Source organism: Panulirus ornatus, chromosome 52, assembly GCF_036320965.1.
Source record: "Panulirus ornatus isolate Po-2019 chromosome 52, ASM3632096v1, whole genome shotgun sequence".
In the NCBI taxonomy this organism is placed as follows: domain Eukaryota; kingdom Metazoa; phylum Arthropoda; class Malacostraca; order Decapoda; family Palinuridae; genus Panulirus; species Panulirus ornatus.
In genome coordinates this window covers 6,439,259-6,466,355 of record NC_092275.1, presented here as the reverse complement: position 1 = coordinate 6,466,355, position 27,097 = coordinate 6,439,259, and the positions used below count along the sequence as shown (strand labels likewise).

At 50.0% G+C, this 27,097-nt stretch overlaps 1 protein-coding gene across 2 annotated transcripts in view; it reads right to left on the bottom strand.

The window, feature by feature from the left end:
* The window catches only part of LOC139765013 (uncharacterized), a 166,347-nt gene that overhangs the window by 14,073 nt on the left and 125,177 nt on the right, over positions 1-27,097 (bottom strand). For both annotated transcript variants that reach the window (XM_071692080.1, XM_071692081.1), the window contains 2 exons: positions 25,969-26,070; positions 16,657-16,743 (listed from right to left, as the gene is read on the bottom strand). In XM_071692080.1, the coding sequence (XP_071548181.1) occupies positions 16,657-16,743; positions 25,969-26,070 (189 nt within the window). The remainder of the gene's footprint in view (positions 1-16,656; positions 16,744-25,968; positions 26,071-27,097) is intronic.

Genomic DNA, 27,097 nt, shown 5'->3' with positions numbered 1-27,097 from the left:
TGGATGAAGAGAGTCCATAGAAAGGTAACTTAGGAATGTAACTTGGATGAAGAGAGTCCACAGAAAGGTAACTTAGGAATGTTACTTGGATGAAGAGAGTCCACAGAAAGGTAACTTAGGAATGTTACTTGGATGAAGAGAGTCCACAGAAAGGTAACTTAGGAATGTTACTTGGATGAAGAGAGTCCACAGAAAGGTAACTTAGGAATGTTACTTGGATGAAGAAAGTCCACAGAAAGGTAACTTAGGAATGTTACTTGGATGAAGAGAGTCCACAGAAAGGTAACTTAGGAATGTTACTTGGATGAAGAGAGTCCACAGAAAGGTAACTTAGGAATGTTACTTGGATGAAGAGAGTCCACAGAAAGGTAACTTAGGAATGTTACTTGGATGAAGAGAGTCCATAGAAAGGTAACTTAGGAATGTTACTTGGATGAAGAGAGTCCACAGAAAGGTAACTTAGGAATGTTACTTGGATGAAGAGAGTCCATAGAAAGGTAACTTAGGAATGTTACTTGGATGAAGAGAGTCCATAGAAAGGTAACTTAGGAATGTTACTTGGATGAAGAGAGTCCATAGAAAGGTAACTTAGGAATGTTACTTGGATGAAGAGAGTCCACAGAAAGGTAACTTAGGAATGTTACTTGGATGAAGAGAGTCCATAGAAAGGTAACTTAGGAATGTTACTTGGATGAAGAGAGTCCACAGAAAGGTAACTTAGGAATGTTACTTGGATGAAGAGAGTCCACAGAAAGGTAACTTAGGAATGTTACTTGGATGAAGAGAGTCCATAGAAAGGTAACTTAGGAATGTTACTTGGATGAAGAGAGTCCACAGAAAGGTAACTTAGGAATGTTACTTGGATGAAGAGAGTCCACAGAAAGGTAACTTAGGAATGTTACTTGGATGAAGAGAGTCCACAGAAAGGTAACTTAGGAATGTTACTTGGATGAAGAGAGACGAGTCATAATGAAGGACTGATGGCTGCAGATTTGCCCACCATGGAGGAGTGAACTGGGAGGGCCAGCCTTTTTGTGGACTTCAAGTCTCGACCTCAGTTGGACGACGCTGACAGTGACCACTTCGTCATGAGGAGGCCATGAGGAGAAGATACTGGACGACGCTGACAGTGACCAGGTCGTCATGAGGAGGAGATACCGGACGACGCTGACAGTGACCAGGTCGTCATGAGGAGGCCATGAGGAGAAGATACTGGACGACGCTGACAGTGACCAGGTCGTCATGAGGGGGAGATACCGGACGACGCTGACAGTGACCAGGTCGTCATGAGGAGGCCATGAGGAGAAGATACCGGACGACGCTGACAGTGACCAGGTCGTCATGAGATGCAGTGACGGAGTAACCAGAAACCATGAGGAGAAGATACGTCCAAAGCCTTGGTCGGAGGAGCGTCAAGATGGCCTGCTTCAGTGTGAGGCTGACGGGCGGTAGGATTAAGACCAGGTTATGAAGCCGAGGCTGCTGAGGCTGCTGCTGGCCACATACACATGTTGTGAAAAGACCAGGTAATGGTAAAGAAATTTCCGAGATAACGGGGTCCCACTGGTGTAAAGCTCTCTTATTGCTGGACAGATAGGTAGTTTTATAGCTAGCCACACACACACACACACACACACACACACACACACACACACACACACACACACACACACGCACACACACACACACACACGCGAGCCTCCGTCATATAGTTGCTAGCGTTAGTGACCATGAGCCAGCTCAGGCCAGCCTAGGGTCGGGCCTGCATGGGTTCGAATCCAGGGCGTAGTTGTCGGCCCGCACTCAACCCAGCTGTTTATCTTCCCTTTGGGGTTGGTCGATAAATGGATACCTGGCATAGGCCGGTGTGTGTGTGTGTGTGTGTGTGTGTGTGTGTGTGTGTGTGTGTGTGTGTGTGTGTGTGTGTGTGTGTGTCTATATACACACGTACGAAGGAGTAAAGACATGGTACATGTATACAATGTTAAGAAAAGGGCAACACAAGTGTAAATATCTCCCTCTGTCTGTCTGTCTGTCTGTCTGTCTGTCTGCCTGCCTGCCTGTCTCTCTCTCTCTCTCTCTCTCTCTCTCTCTCTCTCTCTCTCTCTCTCTCTCTCTCTCTCTCTCTCTCTCTCTCTCTCTCAATAATGAACAAAATATGATAACAAATATAAACTGAAACACACACACAAGAGCTTTCGTAGGACAGTGTTTAGCCTTGTGCCACACGAATTCAAGGGCCCCGCCCGGGAGTTCGAATTCTAGTCTTGGCGTCTGACTCAGGCCCAGCCTAGCTGTTCATCCTTCATTTTGAAAACGGTCGGTAAATGGCGTCTCTCTCGTAACCTGGGGTGTGTGTGTATACGCGTGTACATACTTCCTGTGAGTGTGAGAGACGGAAGCAACTCTGGTGCAGGACTGACACCACATACGCACTCTCGAACGCCACATTCACACTACACCACTCACACTCGAACACCACACACGCATTACACCACTCACACTTCAGCACGCCACACTCACACTGCACTACTCACACTTCAGCGAGCCACACTCACACTTCAGCAAGCCACACTCACACTACACCACTCACACTTCAGCACGCCACACTCACACTGCACTACTCACTCTTCAGCGAGCCACACTCACACTTCAGCAAGACACACTCACAATGCACCACTCACACTTCAGCACGCCACTCTAAATCACTCACACTCAAAGACCACACTCACATTACATCACTCATACTTCAGCAAGCCACACTCACACTACACCACTCACACTTCAGCAAGCCACACTCACACTACACCACCCACACTTCAGCACGCCACACTCCCCTCACACTGACAGCACGTCAATGCCTGCCAGCCAGTCAGTCTCCTCTCGCTCCCCCCTCTCCCCCCTCCCCCACCCGTGTAACAGAGCCCGGCAAGATAAGTAATCTGACATCCTGGTTGAGAGAGAGAGAGAGAGAGAGAGAGAGAGAGAGAGAGAGAGAGAGAGAGAGAGAGAGAGAGAGAGAGAGAGAGAGAGAGAGAGAGAAGTCTTGCGTCACCGCATTTTAAAGGTCGCCCACCTGCCTCGTATTCACACCTACTTTGACTTCCCTCCGACTGTTGGGAGGGAAGGGAAGGAAGGGAGGGAGGGAGGGCGACAAGGGGCCCTCCCCGAGCGGCTGCCTTCTCAGTGCCACCAGTCACTCTCTTCTTTAACCTTCGACACTTTTCTGCCATTGCTTTTCACCTTGTAGGTCCTCCTCCCCTCCCCCGCATGATAAGCGGAGCCGTCGTGAACAATGATCTCGAGAGATGAAGGTGCAACGGCCTTTAATGCCGCCTTTTAGGCTCCGTCAGCATTACTATCTATCATCTGAGACAGAGCCCGACGGTGGCTACACCTCTGGTCCATGGTATCCCACACCAAGGCCCGTGGACCGTCAGCTGATGCTCGTAAAGTCGGCCCTGTTAGGTCGTGGGGAGGTATGATTCGTGGAGTTTTGTGATCGTGAACGGGGGGAGAAAGAAAAAAGGATATCGGAAGGGACTAGTTTGTTGGGTTGAGTACTGCGTTGAAGACGTTAGGTCAAGTGGTAATGTCTTAGTGTTGCAGAAAACAGGGATTGACTCAGTGTTTCACAAGGCAGGATTGTCTCAGTGTTTCACAAGGTAGGATCGTCTCAGTGTTCTACAAAGCAGGATCGTCTCAGTGTTTCACAAGGCAGGATCGTCTCAGTGTTTCACAAGGCAGGATCGTCTCTGTGTTTCACAAGGTAGGATCGTCTCAGTGTTTCACAATGCAGGATCGTCTCAGTGTTTCACAAGGTAGGATCGTCTCAGTGTTTCACAAGGCAGGATCGTCTCAGTGTTTCACAAGGTAGGATCGTCTCAGTGTTTCACAATGCAGGATCGTCTCAGTGTTTCACAAGGCAGGATCGTCTCAGTGTTTCACAAGGCAGGATCGTCTCAGTGTTTCACAAGGCAGGATCGTCTCAGTGTTTCACAATGCAGGATCGTCTCAGTGTTTCACAAGGCAGAAGCGTCAATGCACCAAGGAAGTGTGCCAGTTTTACGATTCGTCACTACCGAAATAAGAACAGCACGAACGGTTGAAGAATAAACCAGTTGGTTCATCCCTATGTGAACCAGCCCAGAGAACATGGCCAAAACTTGGAAGACAACGATGATAAAACTACAGACAAATACAAGATCTCGACAACATTACAAACACACTGGGTTCCCCCTGACACGGACAGTGGACTGGGTTCCCCCTGACATGGACAGTGGACTGGGTTCCCCCTGACATGGACAGTGGACTGGGTTCCCCCTGACACGGACAGTGGACTGGGTTCCCCCTGACATGGACAGTGGACTGGGTTCCCCCTGACATGGACAGTGGACTGGGTTCCCCCTGACATGGACAGTGGACTGGGTTCCCCCTGACATGGACAGTGGACTGGGTTCCTCCTGACATGGACAGTGGACTGGGTTCCCCCTGACATGGACAGTGGACTAGGTTCCTCCTGACATGGACAGTGGACTGGGTTCCCCCTGACATGGACAGTGGACTGGGTTCCCCCTGACATGGACAGTGGACTGGGTTCCCCCTGACATGGACAGTGGACTGGGTTCCTCCTGACATGGACAGTGGACTGGGTTCCCCCTGACATGGACAGTGGACTGGGTTCCCCCTGACACGGACAGTGGACTGGGTTCCCCCTGACATGGACAGTGGACTGGGTTCCCCCTGACATGGACAGTGGACTAGGTTCCTCCTGACATGGACAGTGGACTGGGTTCCCCCTGACATGGACAGTGGACTGGGTTCCCCCTGACATGGACAGTGGACTGGGTTCCCCCTGACATGGACAGTGGACTGGGTTCCCCTGACATGGACAGTGGACTGGGTTCCCCCTGACATGGACAGTGGACTGGGTTCCCCCTGACATGGACAGTGGACTGGGTTCCCCATGACATGGACAGTGGACTGGGTTCCCCCTGACATGGACAGTGGACTGGGTTCCCCCTGACATGGACAGTGGACTGGGTTCCCCCTGACATGGACAGTGGACTGAGTTCCCCCTGACTTGGACAGTGGACTGGGTTCGCCCTGACGTGGACAGTGGACAGTTCTTCGAGAGATGTAGGGACAGAGCAAGTAGAGGACATGACATGAAATTAAGATGAAGAAGCTTGTTTAAAAAACAAAAGATGTAATGAAGTATTATTATAGAACACGAGTAGTGGATGAACAGAGTAGAGTGACAGAGGACCTGGTTAATGCAGTCAACATACATGGATTTAAGAAGTTCTGTGATAGTAGAAAATGTTGAGGAGGTGGAGGAGTCCCCACGAGTGTAAAACTCCCTCCCCGGGACAATGCAAATAGGTACTTATAGACTGGCGTTTTGACTGACGGACAGACAGATAGACTTCCCTACTAGGTTTTGACCTCTATTTCACCTGACACCATTTCCGTCTCAGGCCACGGCCGCCACGTGACCTGACACTCTTCCTTCAGTCCCCCCCCCACCCCCACCCTCCCAACACACACACACACACACACACACACACACACACTACCGTTTCAGATCAGGGTTGACAGAGTCCGTCCCGATCATGCAAATAGCACCTGGCCCTTTTTTTGTGTGTGGTGTACAGCAGCCTGACCCTTGTCAACCCTTGGATAGATGCTCTTTAAGGGGGACCCTTCTTTCTCTCTCTCTCTCCGCCACCAAGACCACACCACAGCCCGGGAGATGAAGATCCGAGTTACTTATTGTCTCTACCTGCTCAAGGTCTGACCAAGATGGCACTTGGATTTATGTTGGCGAAGACGCTGACATCTTCTGCTGCCGCCTCGTACGGTGGCGTGTGGACCATACACTGTGGAGGGCCCGTGTGCCAACAGCAAGGCTGCAGACACACGTGGTTGTATGGCAGAGCCATGTAGAGGAAATCGATCGCTTGGAACTGTGTGTTCCCATTGTCTGTCATCCACCCAGGTAGGAGAACTCCGGAGGGCGAGAGTTTTATCTTCGTTATATTTAGGTACAACAGGTTCTATTTAAAGTATTTAAGACTGACGCAGCGTAATTACCCCTGAGATAAAGAGCGTCATTAGCGTGATCATTAGGCGACAAAATATAGAAATCGCCGGGGAAAACCAGGTCACCAGGAACCACTTCATTTTACCCGGACAGGCCGAAATCAAAATGGTCGCCACTATCTCTCTCCGAACACTTTGGGTGTGAGAGAGGCCCTCCCTCCCGCCACTTATCTTTCCTAACTTAAGTGGTCAGCGTGGCGACCCACCGACCTTCACCACATCAGCTCTGTATCCGATACTTCCAGAGTCGTCAGAAACGAAAGGAAATATATATATATATATATTTTTCACGCTATAAAGAAAAGGAAGTAATTATGGTTTCGAGAAGAGGCCATGTGTTTGGTACTAGTGGTCTCCAGGAGCTATGGGAAGGGGCAATTGGGGTCAGGGGCAGCTAGGGCAGGGCAGGGGCAGCTAGGGTCAAGAACAGCTATGGGCAGGGGCAGCTAGGGGCAGGGGCAGCTAGGGGCAAGAACAGCTATGGGCAGGGACCTGTTAATGAGTTGTGAGTGACCAATTATGATCGGTTAAGAGTCACGCACTGGCCGCCCCGGGTTCGAATCCTAAAGACGGCAGGGTTTATACTTCTCTTCTCTAGGCTGGTCGTTTCCCGCTTTAGCGAGGCAGCGCCAGGAACAGATGAAGAAAGGTCACATTCATTCACATCCATTCTGTAGCTGTCATGTGCACGTGTCATCACATACAGCGGTTATCGTACACACTACACGTGTGGCAGCTGTTCACCGGGTCACACTGGGTCAGGTGTTGGCCCTGGTGCAGGACAAATGGTAGGTTGCTGGAGGGGGGGGAGGGGTGTTCTGTATATGGCAGGGTGGTGAGGCAATAGGTGTCGTGTGTGTGTGTGTGTGTGTGTGTGTGTGTGTGTGTGTGTGTGTGTGTGTGGAGAGGCAGCACACACCTGCTCGTGCATGTGTAAGCGCAAGCCACGTGTGGTAGTAAATGTGGCAGGGTACGCCTGTGGTCATACATGTGGCATGGCAAGACACCTGTGGTCGTACATGTGGCAGGGTGACACACCTGTGGTCGTTCATGGGTGACACACCTGTGGTCGTTCATGTGGCAGGATGAGACACCTGAAATCGTTCATGTGGTTTGGGTGACACACCTGAAATCGTTCATGTGGCAGGGTGACACACCTGTGGTCGTTCATGTGGCAGGGTGACACACCTGTGGTCGTTCATGTGGCAGGGTGACACACCTGTGGTCGTTCATGGGGAAGGGTGAGACATCTGAACTTGTTCATGTGGCAGGGTGACACACCTGTGGTCGTTCATGTGGCAGGGCGAGACATCTATAGTCGTACTCAATTTATTGCAAGACATCTGTGGTCGTACCTATACCATGGCACGACACCTGTGGTCAGGCAACATGCCACTGTCATGCATACAGCATAGGGACGCACCACCTTATGTGTTATGTATCACAACGGAGAAATTATCGTATGCACTGCAGTGTGACACCAAGTTGTCACACATGTGACACCTGTCATGTGACAGTTGCTACTATGACAGTTGTTATGCATGTGACAGGATAGCACGGCAAACGTGTGTCATGCAGTATGACAGCACGGGATACCGTCATGCACGAAACAACGCAACGTGCCACTTCCAGTATACTGGAACCATAAAGGAAATTATCGTACCATGCAGCAAGGTCGGGCGAGATGGGGGGAGGCTTTCGTACGTTTGGCGGGAGAAAAACTAACATGATTGCGGCCGGGAGCGGGAGGCAGGAAGGAAGGACCACCATCTAATTTGGTAGAAAAGGATTGCCAAAATTCCCCTTGATAATACAGAAGGCCCGAAGAATGTCACTGATAAAGGGGTTAAGTCTAAACTATTGAGCCATGTCTGTAGTACAGTAGGAGGGAAAGCAATTAGTAAAATAACTTGTTAGTCTCTTGTTAGGCGAGTGTTTTGATATGATTAGCCATCTGAACGGGTTTCGAACACATAAATGTTAGATTTGTGACTTGTACTGTGTGGAGGACGGGAGACAAGGTTCGAGACGTGCTCCACAGCAGTCACTTCCTAACTGGCTGTCCTATCATAGCCCCGTGACCTGGTGCTGCACCATAGACCCGTGACCTGGTACCGCACCATATGGCTGTGACCTGGTACCGCACCATAGGGCCATGACCTGGTACCGTACCATAGGCTCATGACCTGGTAGCCTACCATAGCCCTGTGACCTGGTGCCCTGCCTTAGTCCCGTGTCCTGGTGTCTTACCATAGCCCCTGTGACCTGGTGTGCCCTACCATACCCCGTGACCTGGTGCCCTGCCCTAGTCCTGTGCCCTGGTGTCGCACCATAGCCCCTGTGACCTGGTACCCTACCATACCCCGTGACCTGGTGCCGTGCCCTAGTCCCCGTGACCTAGTCCTGGCTAGACCTGGAGGAGACGAGAGAAGAGGACGGGGTTGGCTCCCTGGGGACCAACTGTCGCTGCTGGATTTCCCAGAAAAGTTATTGTTTAGTCTGCACAAAGGGTGGCTCATAAAGTGGTTTATTGGTGGATGATTGTGAGGGAGGTGCTGTCCTGCCCCCCAACGCAGGCCCAGGGAGATGTTGTCCTGCCCCCCAACCCAGGCCCAGGGAGGTGCTGTCCTGCCCCCCAACCCAGGCCCAGGGAGGTGTTGTCCTGCCCCCCAACCCAGGCCCAGGGAGATGTTGTCCTGCCCCCCAACCCAGGCCCAGGGAGGTGTTGTCCTGCCCCCACCCCTGGCTCAGGGAGGTGTTGTCCTGCCCCCAACCCTTGGCCCAGGGAGGTGCTGTCCTACCCCCACTGGCCTAGGGAGGTGTTGTCTTGCCCCCACTGGCCCAGGGAGGTGTTGTCCTGCCCCCACCCCTTGGCCCAGGGAGGTGTTGTCCTGCCCCCACTGGCCCAGGGAGGTGTTGTCCTGCCCCCACTGGCCCAGGGAGGTGTTGTCCTGCCCCCACTGGCCCAGGGAGGTGCTGTCTTGCCCTCACTGGGCCTGTGAGGTGTTGTCTTGGCCCCACTGTCTCTAGTATACTGACAACACTGCAGATGATGCTGTCCACGATGATGTTGGAAGATGTTATAGATGAGACAGGATGGTGACAGGATGATGGGAGAGCATGTTGGCAGGGTGGTGGCGGCATTTGGAAGGCAAACAGCTGTTGGTGGCAGAGTAAGAGTACTATGGTGGCTAAATGGTGGCTGGATGGTATCGTAGTGGTAGATGGACGTTGACATTTTGGTTGGTGAATGGTGGACGGGTGGTAACACCATAGGTAGCAGAGTGTTGGCAGCATGTTGGCAGGGTGGTGGCAGAGTGACGGCAGCATGATGAGGGGGTGGGTGGGCAGGGTATCACCAGGATGGTAACCGCACATATTTAGATGTGGGTAGTACCATAAGACAGGATTGGCACAGGGTTGTAGGTGGGTGTTGGCAGGATGGTGGTAAGCCAGCGTCAGTGCCAACTTGGGGGAAGTGGGTGGTGGCTGGCAGGTCCTCAGGGTATGGCGGCTCAAGGAGCCCACAATGAGGTTTGGCGTGAGGTGCAGCTCTGCAAATTGTGTTGTGGGATTGTAAACAAGACGCATCAGTGTGCCTGTTGTGGCCCACCTTCACACCCTCCAGGTGTGTGTGTGTGTGTGTGTCCCGCCTCCTCCTCCTCCTCCTACGCACCCCTCTCACACATGGTCGTAGATTTGATCCCAAACCTACAATATTGACGTCTGGCATCAATTCCGTGTCGTCTTGCTTCAAGCTGGGAAATAGACAGATAGATAGATAGATTGAGAGAGAGAGAGAGAGAGAGAGAGAGAGAGAGAGAGAGAGAGAGAGAGAGAGAGAGAGAGAGAGAGAGAGAGAGAGAGAGAGAGAGAGAGTGGCCTCCATCTTCGGTTGCCGGTGACCTCGGGTGTCTGGCTTTCATTTTCTGCCCTGGTGGAGAGCCATTGGTCAGGGTAGTCGCTGTGGTGGTGGGGAAGGGTTGATGATGATGATGAGGAGGAGGAGGAGGAGGAGGCCTCTTGCTCCTCCAACACCACCCACCCATCGCTAACTCCCTCTTAAGGTTTAACCCACACACGTAAGGGACGACAGACTAACCCTGTCAGCCAGCGCCTTCTTCCCACCCAGCCACCCGTCAAAAACCCCCGCGACTCAGCTGCTGACGGCTGGGTGATGTGAGCCTGACGGGCCGTGACCGGTCTAGACCCCGTTGCTTATAGACGTGGGGCGAAGGGTGTTCCATTACTAGTAATCGAATAGTCATTTCTCTATTATGGGCAGCATAGTCTAGGAGGAAGTGGTAAGGGGTTCGAAACCTTGTTGTTGGAGGGCATTATATGTTGCATGATAGTGCGCCCTCATTGCTATATATTCGCATATATATATATATATATATATATATATATATATATATATATATATATATATATATATATATATATATATATATATATATATATATATATATATCGTTGCCTAAACCAGGTACCAAGTTTATCGGCCAGTCCCTACAGAGGATGAACAGCTGGATTGATTGTGGACCGACTGCCACGATCAGGATTCGAACCTATGCGGGACTCGACCCTCATTGTCAAGAAAGTGATTATCGTGTTTCTTGGGTATAACTATATCGTCCTGTATCTGTATGGTCAAGAGATTTATGTTGTGTGGGAGTTGGCCCTTGTAAGTCTCCTTTTCTTGCAGGATTTCGTCCAAGTGCTCAATACATTGTATAATCACCTAAGATTATGGATTAATCTCTGTTACTCTCACCGATTATGCCTTTTTAGATGAATACAGTGCTCTCATATCTCTGATGTATTTTCCACATCCCTTCCATTATCGCTTTGGAATTCGGGATTTTTTCTTGTGCATGTGGATTAATTCGTAGAGGTGGACTTTTGAGGATATTGTTTATTGCCTGGATTGACAACGAACAGAGGAGCTTTGGCTTTATTTGTGAGATTAAATCGCACTTCTATGAGAGACTGTCCATCTTCGCTCCAGGATTACATATTCCGATCCATTCACATCGTCGTTTGAGAAAGTCCAGGATGAACAGAGTCCTGTCGTCTGATTTGTCAGTCGTACGTAGGACTCCCTGCCTCAGTGCCTGGTTACGGAATCACGCGCAGCTGTGGCTTCAGAACCATTTACCACCTCATTTCCCAGGACCTATAAGCAGAGAGAGGTCTACAACCCACTACTGGCTCGGGAAGTATTACCCTGAGCCATATTCCTGACTCGTACAAAGTGGTCTTCCTTAATTATGTTGTTTCAACCATCATTAAGCTCGGTGGCATGGTTGATCATTGCTCGTGTCTCCTTGCAGTTCGCGGGCGTTCACTTCACCTGCAGGAGGTCTGCTCACCCCTCCGTGTAACCACTGCCAAGTGCCATAAGGCTGGCGACAACTCGTCTGAGATCGAGGTCTGGTGGCGAGGGTTGTGTACCTGAGTCCTTGCTCACTCCCTCCCAGACACTGTACACGCTGTGGGGATATTAGGCCAGCGTCCTGACCCGGGCGGAGGTCAGGTCGGGACGTGGCACTTCTTAGGAGAGAGAGAGAGAGAGAGAGAGAGAGAGAGAGAGAGAGAGAGAGAGAGAGAGAGAGAGAGAGAGAGAGAGAGTCAGATGATGAAGACGTTATAGATCTCTTTGCCGAGGCTGGTTCGGTCCAGCAGTGCACGAGGGGTTGTGGGAAGGATGGCTTTCCTGTAGGGATATTAAAATCTTACACCAATCTCCATTTTCTTTCATACTGTAAACACCTTTGTGCTCTGCCAATTAACCTTTCTTGGTTCATCCTCCTCATGAACTCACGAGGACCCTGTGCCCCAAGAACATCACAACAGACTCAGTCAATGAACGACGGCAGCGACACATAAAGGGTGGAAGTTGGTGTAGCAAGGTGTTCGCCTTACCCAGGAGAGAGAGAGAGAGAGAGAGAGAGAGAGAGAGAGAGAGAGAGAGAGAGAGAGAGAGAGAGAGAGAGAGAGAGAGAGAGAGAGAGAGGCTTGAGCTCTCCAAAACATGCTCGTGTGTGTGTGTGTGTGTGTGTGTGTGTGTGTGTGTGTGTGTGTGTGTGGGGAGGGCCCTGCCTGGCCTGGCCACACATATATATATCGTCTCCGCGCGTAACTTGTCTGGTTTATACGTAGATGGAGCCAGTGGTAAACCCCACCCCCACACAGGACTGATCTAATGTTCATAAAGATATGGCAGTGAGAGGAACGCTCCGCTTCCGTGGAGATGTTAAGGATGTTGGAAAGCGACCCGTGACTAACATCCCAGGAGGGGAGGGTCCCTAGCGAGGGGGAGGTGGGTGGAAAATGGAAAGAAGGGAGTTGGATTGTGGGGGGGAGAAGGCGGGTATAGGAAGGGAGATGACTTGGTTGGGGGGAAGTGATGGGACGGCAAGGGAGGTGCGTAGGATGGAGTTAAGAGGTGGATGGTGGTATGGAGAGCGTGCACCTTAGCTAGGCATCAGGTACATGCTAGACAGGATGGTAATTCTATATATAACAACAGGTTGTACTGAACCCTATTCAACCATGGTGGGAGATTATAGGTTACAGTTATGGAAGTGGGGAGAATCCCTTACCAGTAGCTCCGGGCGTGAGCTGTACCTAGATAGCTTGATAGTGACTTAATATAATTAGTTAAGAAACCTACTCGCCTCGATAACATGTTAGACTTAGTTCGAGTTACAAATGAGGATCTCTTTAATGTCTTTCAAGTCGGAGAGAGTTGGTACTTGGTACATTTGTTGGTACAATTGATCACCGGCAAAGTACTTTGCCGGTAACGTTCAACATTGTATTTAATGCTGGACAACGTACGTGTCGCAAATGAAAGGCTAGATTTTTTTTTACTTACAAATTTTAGTGATTTTTTTTTCATCCTACTTCCCGTGCAAGTTTAGGATGGTATTATGAATAACAGTGATGTGGATGCCGCTTGCCAAGGCTTCAGTAACACTTTCAAGGAAGTAGGGGCAACATATATGCCAAAACGTAGTAGACAGGTCTGTCATCACAGCGAAGACCGTATACTGGAGCGATGACATTAAGAACAGCTTCTGTTCTGAGAAAGTGGCGTGCCACAGGGCTCAGTGTTGGGACCGCTTCTTCTTCTCATGCTTTATGTCATTGATGTTGACAAAGTGCTCCTGTGTGAGATATTAAAATCTGTAGAGATACATAAGCTGAAAGAATATTACCACAGGGATTGGGCGTCCGCAGCTTGAAAATAACATAGACAGACTGATGGGCTGGGCTCACTTGGGCTCAAAGGCGACAGATGAATTTCGAAATCGATAGGATCATAGTTTTACATACCGGCGGTAAAAACACGAAGGCAAACTGCAGTGTGAATTTTTTTTTTTTGAGGTGCAAAGGGTGAATACAGTAAACACTCTAGTGTAATAATCTTCGGTGATCTAAAGCTGTGTAATTAATGTGGCAATGACGAGCGCGAACAAGTTTTTCGGATTCATTATTAGGGTTTTCGAATTCAGATTTAAGGAGATTATCCTCACCCTATACAGTTTATTAGTGCGACGCGTCCCCAACTTGAATATTGTGTCAAGTTCTGCTCAGCCTACTTGACTGAAGACATAGATAGACTTGAAAGAGTGGAGCGTTGAGCTGCCAAAATGATTCCCGGACTGAGAAACAAAATTCAAGGAAAAAGTCGACTAAATGATCTATATTTATGTTCCTGGGAAAGAGAAGGTCAGGAGGTAATCCAATACAGGTATTCAAAATTACTAAAGGCTTTGACATTGCCGATCGAACAAGCTACTTCAAGCTAGATTCATCTGATTCCTTTCGTAGTAATGGATATAAACTTTTAGTTTGAATTAGGTGAAGTACTTTTCCCTCAACAAGATTATCAATATATGGAATGATTTGCCAATTAGTCGATGAAAGCAGTCACCCAGATACGTAAAAGAATTGACTTCATATTTCGCTTCAAGTCCACACATGTATTTGCGCCTCCCTTATTACATGAAAAAGATTACAGTTATGTCTCTCTCTGTATCATCTGTATCCTTCTAGCTCTTACCACACTAATGTATAAGCTTCTTTTTTGTTCCTCTATCACAGACAGCCTTGAGAGGGCCCAGAGGTCTGATATGAACATACAGAGTTTCTGAGTGGCCTGGTGTATGTCATACTACCCTGATGTATGCCATACAGACCGGATGTATGTGATTACCGACGCGTTGTATGATACAGTGGCCCGACCCACACCATAGCAGCCTGATGTATGTCTTGAGTTCCCGCCCAAACACACACACACACACACACACACACACACACACACACACACACACACACACACACACACACACACGAAATTCCCTCTTTCCGTAGCTGATGATTTTTATATATGTATTTAGTTACCTATGGCAAAGAAAATATTTCGTGTCGCTCCCTTAGCATTATGTGGCCCTTCCAACAAAGTGTCGCCCTTCCAGCAGTGTCACCGTTCCAGTAGTATGTCGTCCTTCCAGCAATAAATAGTTCTTCCAACTGTGTCACTCTTCCAGCAATGTTTTTTCGCCTTTCCAACAATGTGTCGCCCTTCCAACAATGTCACTCATCCAGCACAGAGTCGCCCTTCCAACATTGATGCCGCGCCTTCCAACATTGTGTCCCCCTTTCAAACAATATGCCACCCCTGCGACATTTTGCCGCCCCTTCCAACACTGTACCGCCCCACCAACACTGCGCCCCCCTTCCAACGCAAGTATTCGTCCAATCTGCTTTTGAAAACATGTATATTGGCCCCACATGCACCACATTCTCACTGAAGGTGTTGCAACTTTCACTTATTCTGTTGTTTGGTAGAAATCACGAGCAGTGTGTCCTCTTACGTTCTCCGTCATTGTCTTCCTGTGCCAGTGTCCACGTACGTTCTTCAGTCCCCTCCACCCCAGGTGTACGTTCTTCAGTCCCCTCCACCCCAGGTGTACGTTCCTCAGTCCCCTCCACCCCAGGTGTACGTTCCTCAGTCCCCTCCACCCCAGGTGTACGTTCTTCAGTTCCCTCCACCCCAGGTGTACGTTCTTCAGTCCCCTCCACCCCAGGTGTACGTTCCTCAGTCCCCTCCACCCCAGGTTTAGGTTCCTCCGTCCCCTCCACCCCAGGTGTGCGTTCCTCAGTCCCCTCCACCCCAGGTGTACGTTCCTCAGTCCCCTCAACCCCAGGTGTACGTTCCTCAGTCCCCTTCACCCCAGGTGTACGTTCCTCAGTCCCCTCCACCCCAGGTTTAGGTTCATCCGTTCCCTCCACCCCAGGTATACGTTCCTCAGTCCCCTCCACGCCAGGTTTAAGTTCCTCAGTCCCATCCACCCCGGATGCACGTCCCTCCACCCCGGGTTTACTTCCTTCAGTCCTTTCCACTCCGGGTTCCCGTCCCTCAGCCCCCTCCAACCCAGGTTTAAAAGAATGTACCTCTATGCAAATCAGTTTGGATTAATTTTTCCTTTTTAATGGTAGGGTGGACAGGAGAAGGGGATATAAGTGTTTGCGTGTTACTGGCATATTTAAGACTATGGTAGGGGTGTGTGGGTGGCGGGGCAAGCCCCGAGTGTGATGGGTGTTTGTGTATGGGGTGGTGGCGCGTGGGAGGTGGCATAGCTCTCCCCTAAGGTCACCCAGGGTCAATACACAGGTCATCCACCTTACCTCACCCACCGACCCCTTGCCAGCCTGAAAGATGCACTCAAATCCTTGTTTTCTTGCATATCGTCAAGAACTTCTTCGGGAATCGAACGTGTCAAGCAATTTCCAGTTTATGACCCCACCCCAACCTGTTGAGCCACTGAGCAAGATACTGTATTGCCTCGTCACATATCTTCTGCGTGAGTGCAAATTGCCTAACTTCCTTTGGTGTCGGAGAGGGAGTTCAGGCTTCGAACCTCACTCGCCTTCCTCCTTCACGACCAGTGTATGATGGAGGGTCCTGCCTGTCCAGAGATCCTACCAGAGGTGACTGTAATGTATGAACGTGATCCTTGTAGGGTCCTGCAGGATGACTGTCTACGTCAGTGACAGCAATCTAGTTCTTACGGCTCGATATTGGAGGATGTGGACTCCAGGCCTGATGCTGGAGGATGTGGGCTCCAGGCCTGGTGCTGGAGGATGGAGCCTCCAGGCCTGGTGCTGGAGGATGGAGCCTCCAGCCACGGACTGGAGGATGGAGCCTCCAGGCCTGGTGCTGGAGGATGGAGCCTCCAGCCACGGACTGGAGGATGGAGCCTCCAGGCCTGGTGCTGGAGGATGGAGCCTCCAGCCACGGACTGGAGGATGGAGCCTCCAGGCCTGGTGCTGGAGGTTGGAGCCTCCAGCCACGGACCGGAGGATGGAGCCTCCAGCCAGGTCATAGGGGGATGGAGCCTCCAACTAGGTACTGGAGATTGGACCCTCCAGCCAGGTACTGGAGATTGGACCCTCCAGCCAGGTACTGCAGGATGGACCCTCCAGCCAGGTACTGGATGTTAGAACCTCCAGGTAGGTACTAGGGGAAGAACTTACCTATATCCTCCAGGTCATTGCTGAGGAGTGGCGGTGGGAAGCGGCTGTCAGAGGGAACAGGAGTGTCCAGGAGCTTCGCGAACGTCTCTGTTGGGAAGAGATAAATAGATGAGACTCTGGAGGGTTATGAGACACTGGGGGCAGTGAGACTTTGTGGGGGCTTGTGGGACACTGGGGGCCGGTGATACAGTGAGGGGACTGGTGAGACACTAAATGGGCTGATGAGATACTGGGGTATTAGTGAGACGCTGGAGGCTGGTGTGAGACTGATGCCACGTGAGACTGGGGACTGGTGAGACACTGGGGACTGGTGAGACACTGGGGACTGGTGAGACACTGGGGACTGGTGAGACACTGGGGACTGGTGAGACACTGGGGGCTGGTGAAGTACTGGTGAGGAATTCATGTTCTGTGTTCTTGAAAATAACATCAGAAAATATATGTAGACACGTATTTTGATAAGGAAAGTGCCCACATTTCCTGTACCTATGGATATAATGAATATAAAATTACCACACTCAAGACCTGTCACATTTCACTGTCAGAAAGCAATGATCACACATCATTTGAGCCATTTATTTCACAGTCGGTATTGGGACAGTATTGTAAACCTATTCAAAAATATAGACGAGATCCAAACACCTCTACGTTCAACTGTAGAGTATAGAATTTCATTCAGCCGATGTGATGTTCTTTATATAAAAAAAAAGACTTTACGCAATCTATCCATCCGAATATACGAATATTAAGATTTTTCAAATAAAACATTACGGCCGATCAACAAGAGGCAAAAAACTCCCCTGTTAGAAAACATTTCAATAGAGCCATGGACACATTTTGCAGTGTATCGACCTAAAGATTCTAAGACACCAGTAATTATGATTTAGACTTATGTGTATCGTAGAGGGTTTGTTTGAGGTGGAGAGACAGAACAAAGTTGAATGATCATTAGTTGACTTAACCTGATTTATCGCGTTAACGTTGTCTGTTTAAATTCTCGTTTCTATAAACGTCCTGTGTTCGTCCAACGCTCATTTGTGCAATATACTTGCCAGAGAAGGATGTCAATGTTTATATGTTGTATTACTCCTCAAATTGTAAGGCTGAGTTCAAATAATTGCATGTATGTTTCAATACTTCAATATGAAATAATAAGATAACATTACATACTGCATATTTTTTCTTTTGCGTATATATCAATGCTTGAAGCGTAGAAGTGTTCAGCTACGCTTACTTTTTTATCTAAATATGATTACATATAACTGTATCTAGCAAGGTTTCTAGTAAGATTTGTACAATATTTGTTGCCTGCTAGTTGGACGAAGAAAATTTCGAAACGCATCATGATGAAAAATATATTTTCACGAACAGATGAAACATATCGTTCATAGCTGTATTTGTATCGATCATTATATTTAGAATCCGCTTCTCTGCAGGGATTTTAGTTCCTGCAGTTTATAGATATATATATTCCTATGAGTCCACGGGGAAATGAAACACGATCAGTTCCCAAGTGCACTTTCGTGTAAAAATCACATCAACAGGGGAGATACAAGAAAGAAATATAACAACTAGTTGATATACAACGAAGAGACGTAGCTCTATAATTAGAAAAAAAAAACTCTACTTTGCTCCCGCTGATACAAGCAACGCAGTTAAAACCGTATAACGAAATCTCAAGTCATAAGCTCAAACAGCATAGACTTTCACGGAAAGCACTGTAGCCGAGTTGTATTATAAACACTTATCGAGATCTCCAGCTACTCCTGGCTACACAACGAAATCCCTAACATCTGCATACTTGCAGACAAAATACAAGTCCTTAAAACCCTCCAAACTACCTTTCGTGCACTCCTCTTACTGCCCAGTATCGCATGTCTTCAGCATCAAAACTCCGTGAAAAAACGGATGTACAGCAGAATCAAGCCAAGTATACCGCTCTCCCCTGCACACTATGGCATCAAACCCAATCACTCCACCACACTACACACTGACCTCACACAACATAACTTAGAAGACTTTAACCAGCCACAGCCCCCGTCCCGCACGATACTAGTGACAACAGATAACAACAAAGCATTTGGCGCTGACCTCCGGCACATCCTCACACAGACGATGCTTGACACTAACCCTTCCACAACAGTGACAGAAGGTGGTTGTCCAATTTCATAAACCGGCTGCCAAGATAGTCATTCACATTAGCTTTACCTTTATAGCCCATCACCTCTGGGATGGAGTTCTTCAAGGATCAGTTCTTTACCCGTTTCTTCTTCGTCTCTTCCTTTACGAATATAACAAAGCTGCAAATCACACAGTAAGTGCAACCAGAACAATCACATGTTCCTTAGCAGTCACAAATACTCATCACCTACACAACGAAACTAAGGTACCTGCCAATACAATTCCACTTTCAAATGTTCGGCTCTCAATTTTAAGCAGAATAAATTTTCTCTTGATCAACATTTCAGCGGCTCTACTCACTGGCAAACATCACATAACACTGACAAAAATACATACACATTTACTTGACTTAACAAGCACGGAAGAGGTAGTTGCTCCCTCCCTCCAAATTAAACATCACCCCACAAGACATACACTCATGTGAAACAACACTACCCAGACAGACACGGGTCACACTTTCCCGTCTACATTTTGGGCATTGCCCATGTGTACATGACTGCAAACACTGATTGATCACATCCCAGGACCCGTCATGCCCACGATGCCACCCACCATCACCACCTCCCTCTACCTCCATCACTATCACCACCACAACCACCACCACCTCCACCACCATCATCATCATCATCATCATCATCATCATCATCACAGAGCGGCGCCACATCATCTCATTAGCCAATCTCAATAATAGTGAAACGTCAACATGATACTTATACTGGCAGCCGTGCACCACGCAGCCTTCCCAATTATGTAGGCCTACATTACCCTCCCCCTCCCTGCCTCCCTCCACTGCCCCTCTCCGGCACCACAGTCCCACCCACCCCGTCACCCCCAACATCCCCCACCCCCGGCCACGCCACGACCTTGTACCGACTATATTTAGAATAACTATTAAAAGGATCTTTCTAAAGGTGGTGCTGGTCACGGGTGAGGGTCGTCAGGCGGATGAAGAACGACCCCTCGGCCCCCAGACTGACTTGATCATGAGTGAGGGTCGTGAGACATCGGGTAAAGGACGACCCACGCCCTAGCTTGGTCATGAGTGATGGTCGTGAGACATCGGGTAGAGGACGACCCACGCCCTAGCTCGGTCATGAGTGAGGGTCGTGAGACATCGGGTAAAGGACGACCCACGCCCTAGCTTGGTCATGAGTGATGGTCGTGAGACATCGGGTAGAGGACGACCCACGCCCTAGCTCGGTCATGAGTGAGGGTCGTGAGACATCAGGTAGATGACGACCCACGCCCTAGCTCGGTCATGAGTGAGGGTCGTGAGACATCAGGTAGATGACGACCCACGCCCTAGCTCGGTCATGAGTGAGGGTCGTAAGACATCAGGTAGAGGACGACCCACGCCCTAGCTCGGTCATGAGTGAGGGTCGTAAGACATAAGGTAGATGACGACCCACGCCCTAGCTCGGTCATGAGTAAGGGTGATGAGTGAGGTAGGTGGAGGACTGTCACGGCCTGGTCTGCTTCGGTCATGGGACCTGTCCACCGTCACATGAACGCTATGAATCACTCCAGCAGCTCCTCCTGGTGACCTCCCCTCCTTTAATTTGTCACATATTTACTCGCGTAGGAACAGCTTCTTTGATCAAGTGAAAAGGGTCGGACCCATTTATTTCTGGGGTGACAATGGCGGACCTGGTCCATGTATCCTAGCATGGTCCAGTAGGTTGGAGGCTCCAGGCTCTCTTATTAAGGTGGGGACCCCAAGCTGGTGCATGAAGGGTGGGGGCCCCAAGCTGGTGCATGAAGGGTGGGGACCCCAAGCTGGTGCATGAAGGGTGGGGACCCCAAGCTGGTGCATGAAGGGTGGGGACCCCAAGCTGGTGCATTAAGGTGGGGACCCGAGGCTGATGCATTAAGGGTGGGGACCCCAAGCTGGTGCATTAAGGGTGGGAACCTCAAGCTGGTGCATTAAGGTGGGGACCCCAAGCTGGTGCATTAAGGTGGGGACCCGAGGCTGATGCATTAAGGGTGGGGACCCTAAGCTGGTGCATTAAGGTGGGGACCCCAAGCTGGTGCATTAAGGGTGGGGACCCCAAGCTGGTGCATTAAGGTGGGGACCCCAAGCTGGTGCATGAAGGGTGGGGACCCCAAGCTGGTGCATTAAGGTGGGGACCCCAGGCTGGTGCATTAAGGTGGGGACCCCAAGCTGGTGCATTAAGGTGGGGACCCCAGGCTGGTGCATTAAGGGTGGGGACCCCAGGCTGGTGCATTAAGGGTGGGGGCCAAAGGCTTTGGTAGCAGGATGGTGAACCCAGGCTGGCCCAGCAGGATAAAGAGCCCCAGGCTTTTCCATTAGGTAGGGACTCCAGGATGGAAACCCCAGACTAACCTAGCAGGGTTGAGACCCCAGGTTTGCCTAGCAGGATGAGGGGCCCCAGGCTAGCCCAGTAGGGTTGGGACCTTGGTCTGGGCTGGCCCAGCACGGTGGGAACCCTGACAGGGAAGTGGTAGGAAGTAGGATGAGGCAGGGAGGGCTAAGAGGGGAGCACCTGCCTCTCAGGTAAGCTATAGTGCTCCACACCTCCTCACCCTGCACCCTTACACCCTTATATTTCTTAAACAGAACGGTACCGCCCTTGAGCACGACAGGGCGACCCTTGAGCACAACATTGCCGCCCTTAAGCACGACAGGACGACCCTTGGGCACAACGTTGCCGCTCTTGAGCACTACAGGACGACCCTTGAGCACGACAGTACCGTTCAAAAGTAGTACTTTCGTGCTCAAGGGAGTGAGATACTTGTCGTCTGTGGACTCTTTGCCTGACAGCTAGTAAGAGGGCGTGGGAGTGGGACCCGGTAGGCAGTGCAGAGGATCCGTGAGTTAGGTCTGGAAGACAGGAGAGGGCCCGAGAGTGTGACTTGACAGGAAGTAAGAGGACCTGGGACTGGGGACCTCACAACCAGTGTAGAGTCCCCCAGGGGCCAGACAACCAGTATAGAGGACCCCCCGTGACTGGGAGCTTGACGTATGAGCATCCAGCACAGCAACCACGGCCAGAGGATTACGTCTGTAACGCCACAGTGTCTTTATATGATTCGTGTCTCTCTTGTGTTGGTGGAGGGAGTGGATGCCACTCTCACCCCTGGCCACTGACCAGCCATGTAACAGACAACGGTCTTACGTGGCTCTCAGTCGCTGTCTTCCTCCCCACAACATCGACGTGTCTGTCCTCTTCACTTACAGGGCTAAGCTTCTGCTGGGAACCCCATGATATCTATCGGTAAACTACGTTTTTTGTTGTATTCATATGATTTTATACAAAATTTCTCTATTCTTTTTTTTTGTCCAGTGGGACCAATTTATGTAATCCGACCACTTAATGTTCCCTTGAGTTGATTACACTGGAATTTACATACATTATGTCTATTCAAATGTAAACACAGGATGGGATTCTTTTTTTTTTCTGAATATTGTTCGTTCGTCCTACGTTGACCTGGTGTGTGGGAGGCGATGGGTCACCGGAGCGTCCATAAGCAAAGCGCGACGCCCACTCAGCGATTTGCCTCTTGTTTGGACGTAGACCGAGGGAAAATAGACTTAGAATGACGTGACGAACTGGAACGTATCAAGTGGATTTAAACACCCCCCCCCCCCCCCCCCCCCTCTCACTTGTGTATCCGGATACACATCATCTGCGGCGCACCAGCTGCGTATGGCCTGACCATTATATACGTACACGAACCGTCTTTGGCGTACCAGGTGCGACGGGCCGCCGCATACCTCCGTCTATAGTCCGTCTTTGACGCACCCTCTACACGTGTATACAAGACTGACATAATACAGGAGGAATGTTCAGTGTGAGAGGGGGGTGAGCTTGGCACATCTGTATGACGTGTTCCACAGTTTCAAGATATTATTAAGTGGAGAAACACTTGGTAGAATGTCAAAGTCTCCTTTATTAATATCTCCTACACTAGACTACACCCGAGGAGCACTTTTGTGAGGAGAAATTTTCATATTGAAACGGGACAATAGCCAGCTGGTCTTTTGTCAGGACTAGGGATAGCGTTGGCCCAAGGGCTGTGGGATAGCGTTGGTCCAAGGGCTGTGGGATAGCGTTGGCCCAAGGGCTGTGGGATAGCGTTGGTCCAGGGGTGTGGGATAGCGTTGGCCCAAGGGCTGTGGGATAGCGTTGGTCTAGGGCTGTGGGATAGCGTTGGTCCAGGGCTGTGGAATAGCGTTGGTCCAGGGCTGTGGAATAGCGTTGGTCCAGGGCTGTGGGATAGCGTTGGTCCAGGGGTGTGGGATAGCGTTGGCCCAAGGGCTGTGGGATATCGTTGGTCCAGGGGCTGTGGGATAGCGTTGGTCCAGAGGTGTGGGATAGCGTTGGTCCAGGGGCTGTGGGATATCGTTGGCCCTGGTCTGGTAGGAAGGCAACTTTGGTCCAGTGTCAGGTGGTAGCGTTGGACCAGCTTTGACGACAACTTTGGTCCTTGGCAGGGGTTGACGGCTGGTCCAGGGGGAAGGGCGGCGTTGATCCAGGGCTAGGAGAGCTTTGGTTCGACTCCCGGGCTGCGCGCAGATTTGAACATGACGCGCATGTTCAACCACGTACACGCCATTGTTGTACCCTGGAGTTGACTTACAGCCTCCACTGACCTCGAGCGTGGGCGGGCTGCCCTAACTCACTCGCACTACGGTTAATGGGCGTGGGGACCCCGAACCACACTCATTGGTAGACGAGGAAAAGGTATATAGCTTTTAGCCCTTTTGGTGCTCCAGTGGATAGTTGTCCGCCTGCGAATCTGGCGGCCTAGGTTCGACCTCCGGGTGCGCAGGGGTGAAATCCTTTTCGCTGAAATATATGTGAACGTTTCATGTTCATACATCTATCTATCTATCTGTCTATCTATCTCTTTGTGTGTGAGATCTGAGGCATTCGCGTTCAGCGAGGAGGAGGAGGATCATAGACAACACAGGAGCCCTGGACGTGGCTTGTCATGCTTACCCGGGGTACAGGTACATGGGCGACTAAAAGTGATGACAACCAAAGACACTAACGCACAAATCAAACTGAGACATTGAGCAGTTTGGACAGATATACACAGTTTGCCCTGGAAGGAAAGGGGGAGATGGCAGACTGTCCGCATCATATACGATGATGTGGAAGTCTGGAGTGAGTGTCAAGGCGTCAGTATTACGTACACCAACAGACGAGAATGGCCTTCCTCCCCACAGTGGAGGAGACAAAGTCTGGCGTAATCACTGGATCTATTTTGAGAGCAATTTGAATATGCAGCAGAGAGTTCTTGGAGAAGGAGAGCAAGACGTATCGTAAAGATGCTTACAACGTTGTGATACCCTGAGGTTCATTGATTAAGATCGAGAAAAACCTAGCGAGATAGTGGTAAGGTGGGGCGGCCATGCTGAGGGCAGCGTTGTTCGATAACAAGGCGTATGGAAGACCTCAGTATTCAAGGGAGGAGCTGAGATGTAAATAGATGCTTTACAGAAGATGGGGGATGAACGATGACACCTCGTCGGGAACGAAGATTGGTGGTGTAGTGAAGACGGGAAGGGGGAGAAGTGTCGCAGGGGATAGCATGGTACGCGGTATACCTCTTTATAGATGCCCGACCATATGCTTTAGAGGGGCGAGGTATGGCCGATACCAGAAGTTAACATAGGGCTGATATATGTTATCGTAGGACATAGTAATGTGCTGGTTGTTAACATAGGTAAGTGCGGCCACTTACCAAGGTGACTAAGAGCTGACACAGTACATAAACGATAGAAAAAAACGAACGAGGAAAGCCTTAGAAGCTGCCCACATATGCCTGGGAAAAGTCACCTGAGAGGCTGATACGATGAGCCAGAGCGGCTGCGAACATGGCGATACTGGAGTGGGGTGTACAATGTGAGAGGAAAGCTACAAGAATCAGAGACGAGTATTCATCAAGAGAGTGATACGTATGTGTGAGTAGCGAGAGAGAAGGGTGAGTGGTGTCAGGTGAAGATGGGTCTACTGAAGAGATATGTGATGTCACCATGTCTCTTTAATCTGTTTATGGATGGGGCTGTGATGGAGGTGAATGCAAGGGTTTTAGAGAGTGAGCAGTCACTCGTGGACGGGGATCGGAGAGGTGAATCACTCACTGTTTCCTGATGAAACAGCACTGGTGGCAGATTTGAGTGAGAAACTGTAGAACTGGTTTTTGAGCTTGGGAGAGTGTGTGTAAGGAGAGAGCTGAGAGAGAGAGAATGTGAATAGAATCATGGTTATCAGGTCTAGCAATGGAGAGAAGCAGATTAGTTGGAGTGCGAATATGAAAAGAGAGAACCTGTGGGAAGTGGAGAGTTCTAGGTACCTGGGAGAGGACATGAAAGTTGAAGTGAGCTACAGGGTAGGTGAAGGGGTGACGGTACCGGGCGTAATGAAGTATGTGTGGAATGAGAGGTCACTCCCTGTGAGAGCAAAGATGGGCATGTTTGACGGTATGGTAGTTCTGACGATATGAATGCAAGGCGTCGGCCCCAGATGACAAAGCACGGATGAGGATGAATGTGTTGGAAATGTGATGTTTGAGGACTACATATGGCGTGAGGAGGGTTGATTCAATAAGAAACGATAGGATAAGAAAAAAGGTGTAATAACAAGAGGAATGCGTATGAGGGAGCTGAATAGGGTGTGCTAAAATAGTTTGGACATACGGAGAGGATGAGTGAGGAGAGGATGACTAAGAAATGGAAGAGGCGGAAGAATGGGGTGAAAGTTTTTTTTTTCTTTAACTTTCTGTGCCATGAATAATGTACAAGTTTCATTTTGTATGAATGATAAAGTGTTTATCATTATTATTATAATTATAATTATTATTATTATTAAGGTTCGGGGTCTGAACATGCTAGAGGGTGTGAGGAGTGGATCGGATAGAGCAAATTGGAGGGATCTGGTGTACAAGGGGCGACATACTGTCAATGAGCTGAACCAGGACATATGAAACGATTTGGAAAATCACAGAAATTTCTGTAGGGTTTGGCTGTGGATAGGGGGCCATGGTCTCGGTACATTATACATGATATCTAGAGAACTGATGTGAGCGAATGAGGCCACTTGTTCGAAAGTTCCTGGCTCTACTCCCACAAACAGGAAGGGTAGGTGTTGGCGAGAAGCTTACCTTTGAGGAGCTGTTGGAAGGCAGTCTTCTGGGCTAGATGCGTCCGGTCCTGGCTGCTGAATCTGCCGTGGACGCTCCCGTCTTCCCGGCTGTGGCCTCTACCTGCAGGTACACACACACACACCAGGCGGGTTAGTGACAAGATTTACCCTGAGAATCTCGCCCAAACTTTTGGTACGTGATCAGTTGGTATGTTCAGTGAAGCTGTGCTGATGTTAAGGTTGGAGGACTGGCTCTGTGGGATGTTGGTGTGGGAGGGACTGGTTCCGTGGGATGTTCGTATGGGAGGGACTGGTTCCGTGGGATTTTGATGTGGGAGGAGGAGGGAGGTTAACCCAACTTATGTAGGTGACCTCAACTGCACACACACACACATCTGACCCGACCTGTGCAGATGACCTCAGCTAGACACTACCACACCTGACCCGACCCATATAGGTGACCTCAGCTGCATCCACACACTTAACCTTACCCTGTGTAGGTGACCTCAGTTACACACACACACACACACACACACACCCACACACACACACACACACACACACACACACACACACACACACACACACACACACACACACACACACACTCCTTATGAATTTCATTTTCGTGGAAAAAGACCCGCTTACATAACATGTAATCAACACATGGCAATAGTCAACAGGACTCTTCACCAATGTCTGGCCGGTACTTGAGACCTACACATCTGGACAGTACCACATCGGCGAGGCCAGTGTCTGGCCGGTACTTGAGACCTACACATCTGGACAGTACCACAGCGGCGAGGCCAGTGTCTGGCCGGTACTTGAGACCCCGCACATCCGGACAGTACCACAGCGGCGAAGCCGATGCTTTTGCATGAGTTCTCCAACCATGTTTACACAGCCAGCAGCCGCCCGCAAGCCTCTCCAACTGTCCTTTAAAACATAACGGGGGACTGGGGACATGCCAAGCGTCGCCCATGCCTGTGGGAGTAGTGGTGGTCGTGGTGCAAGTGGCCGGTGGGGAACGTGGCCGAGTGGAGCAAGTGGCCGAGGTGGTGCATGGCTGATGTAGCAAGTGGCCGAGGTGGTAAGTGGCTGATGCAGCAAGTGGCCGAGGTGGCAAGTGGCTGATGTAGCAAGTGGCC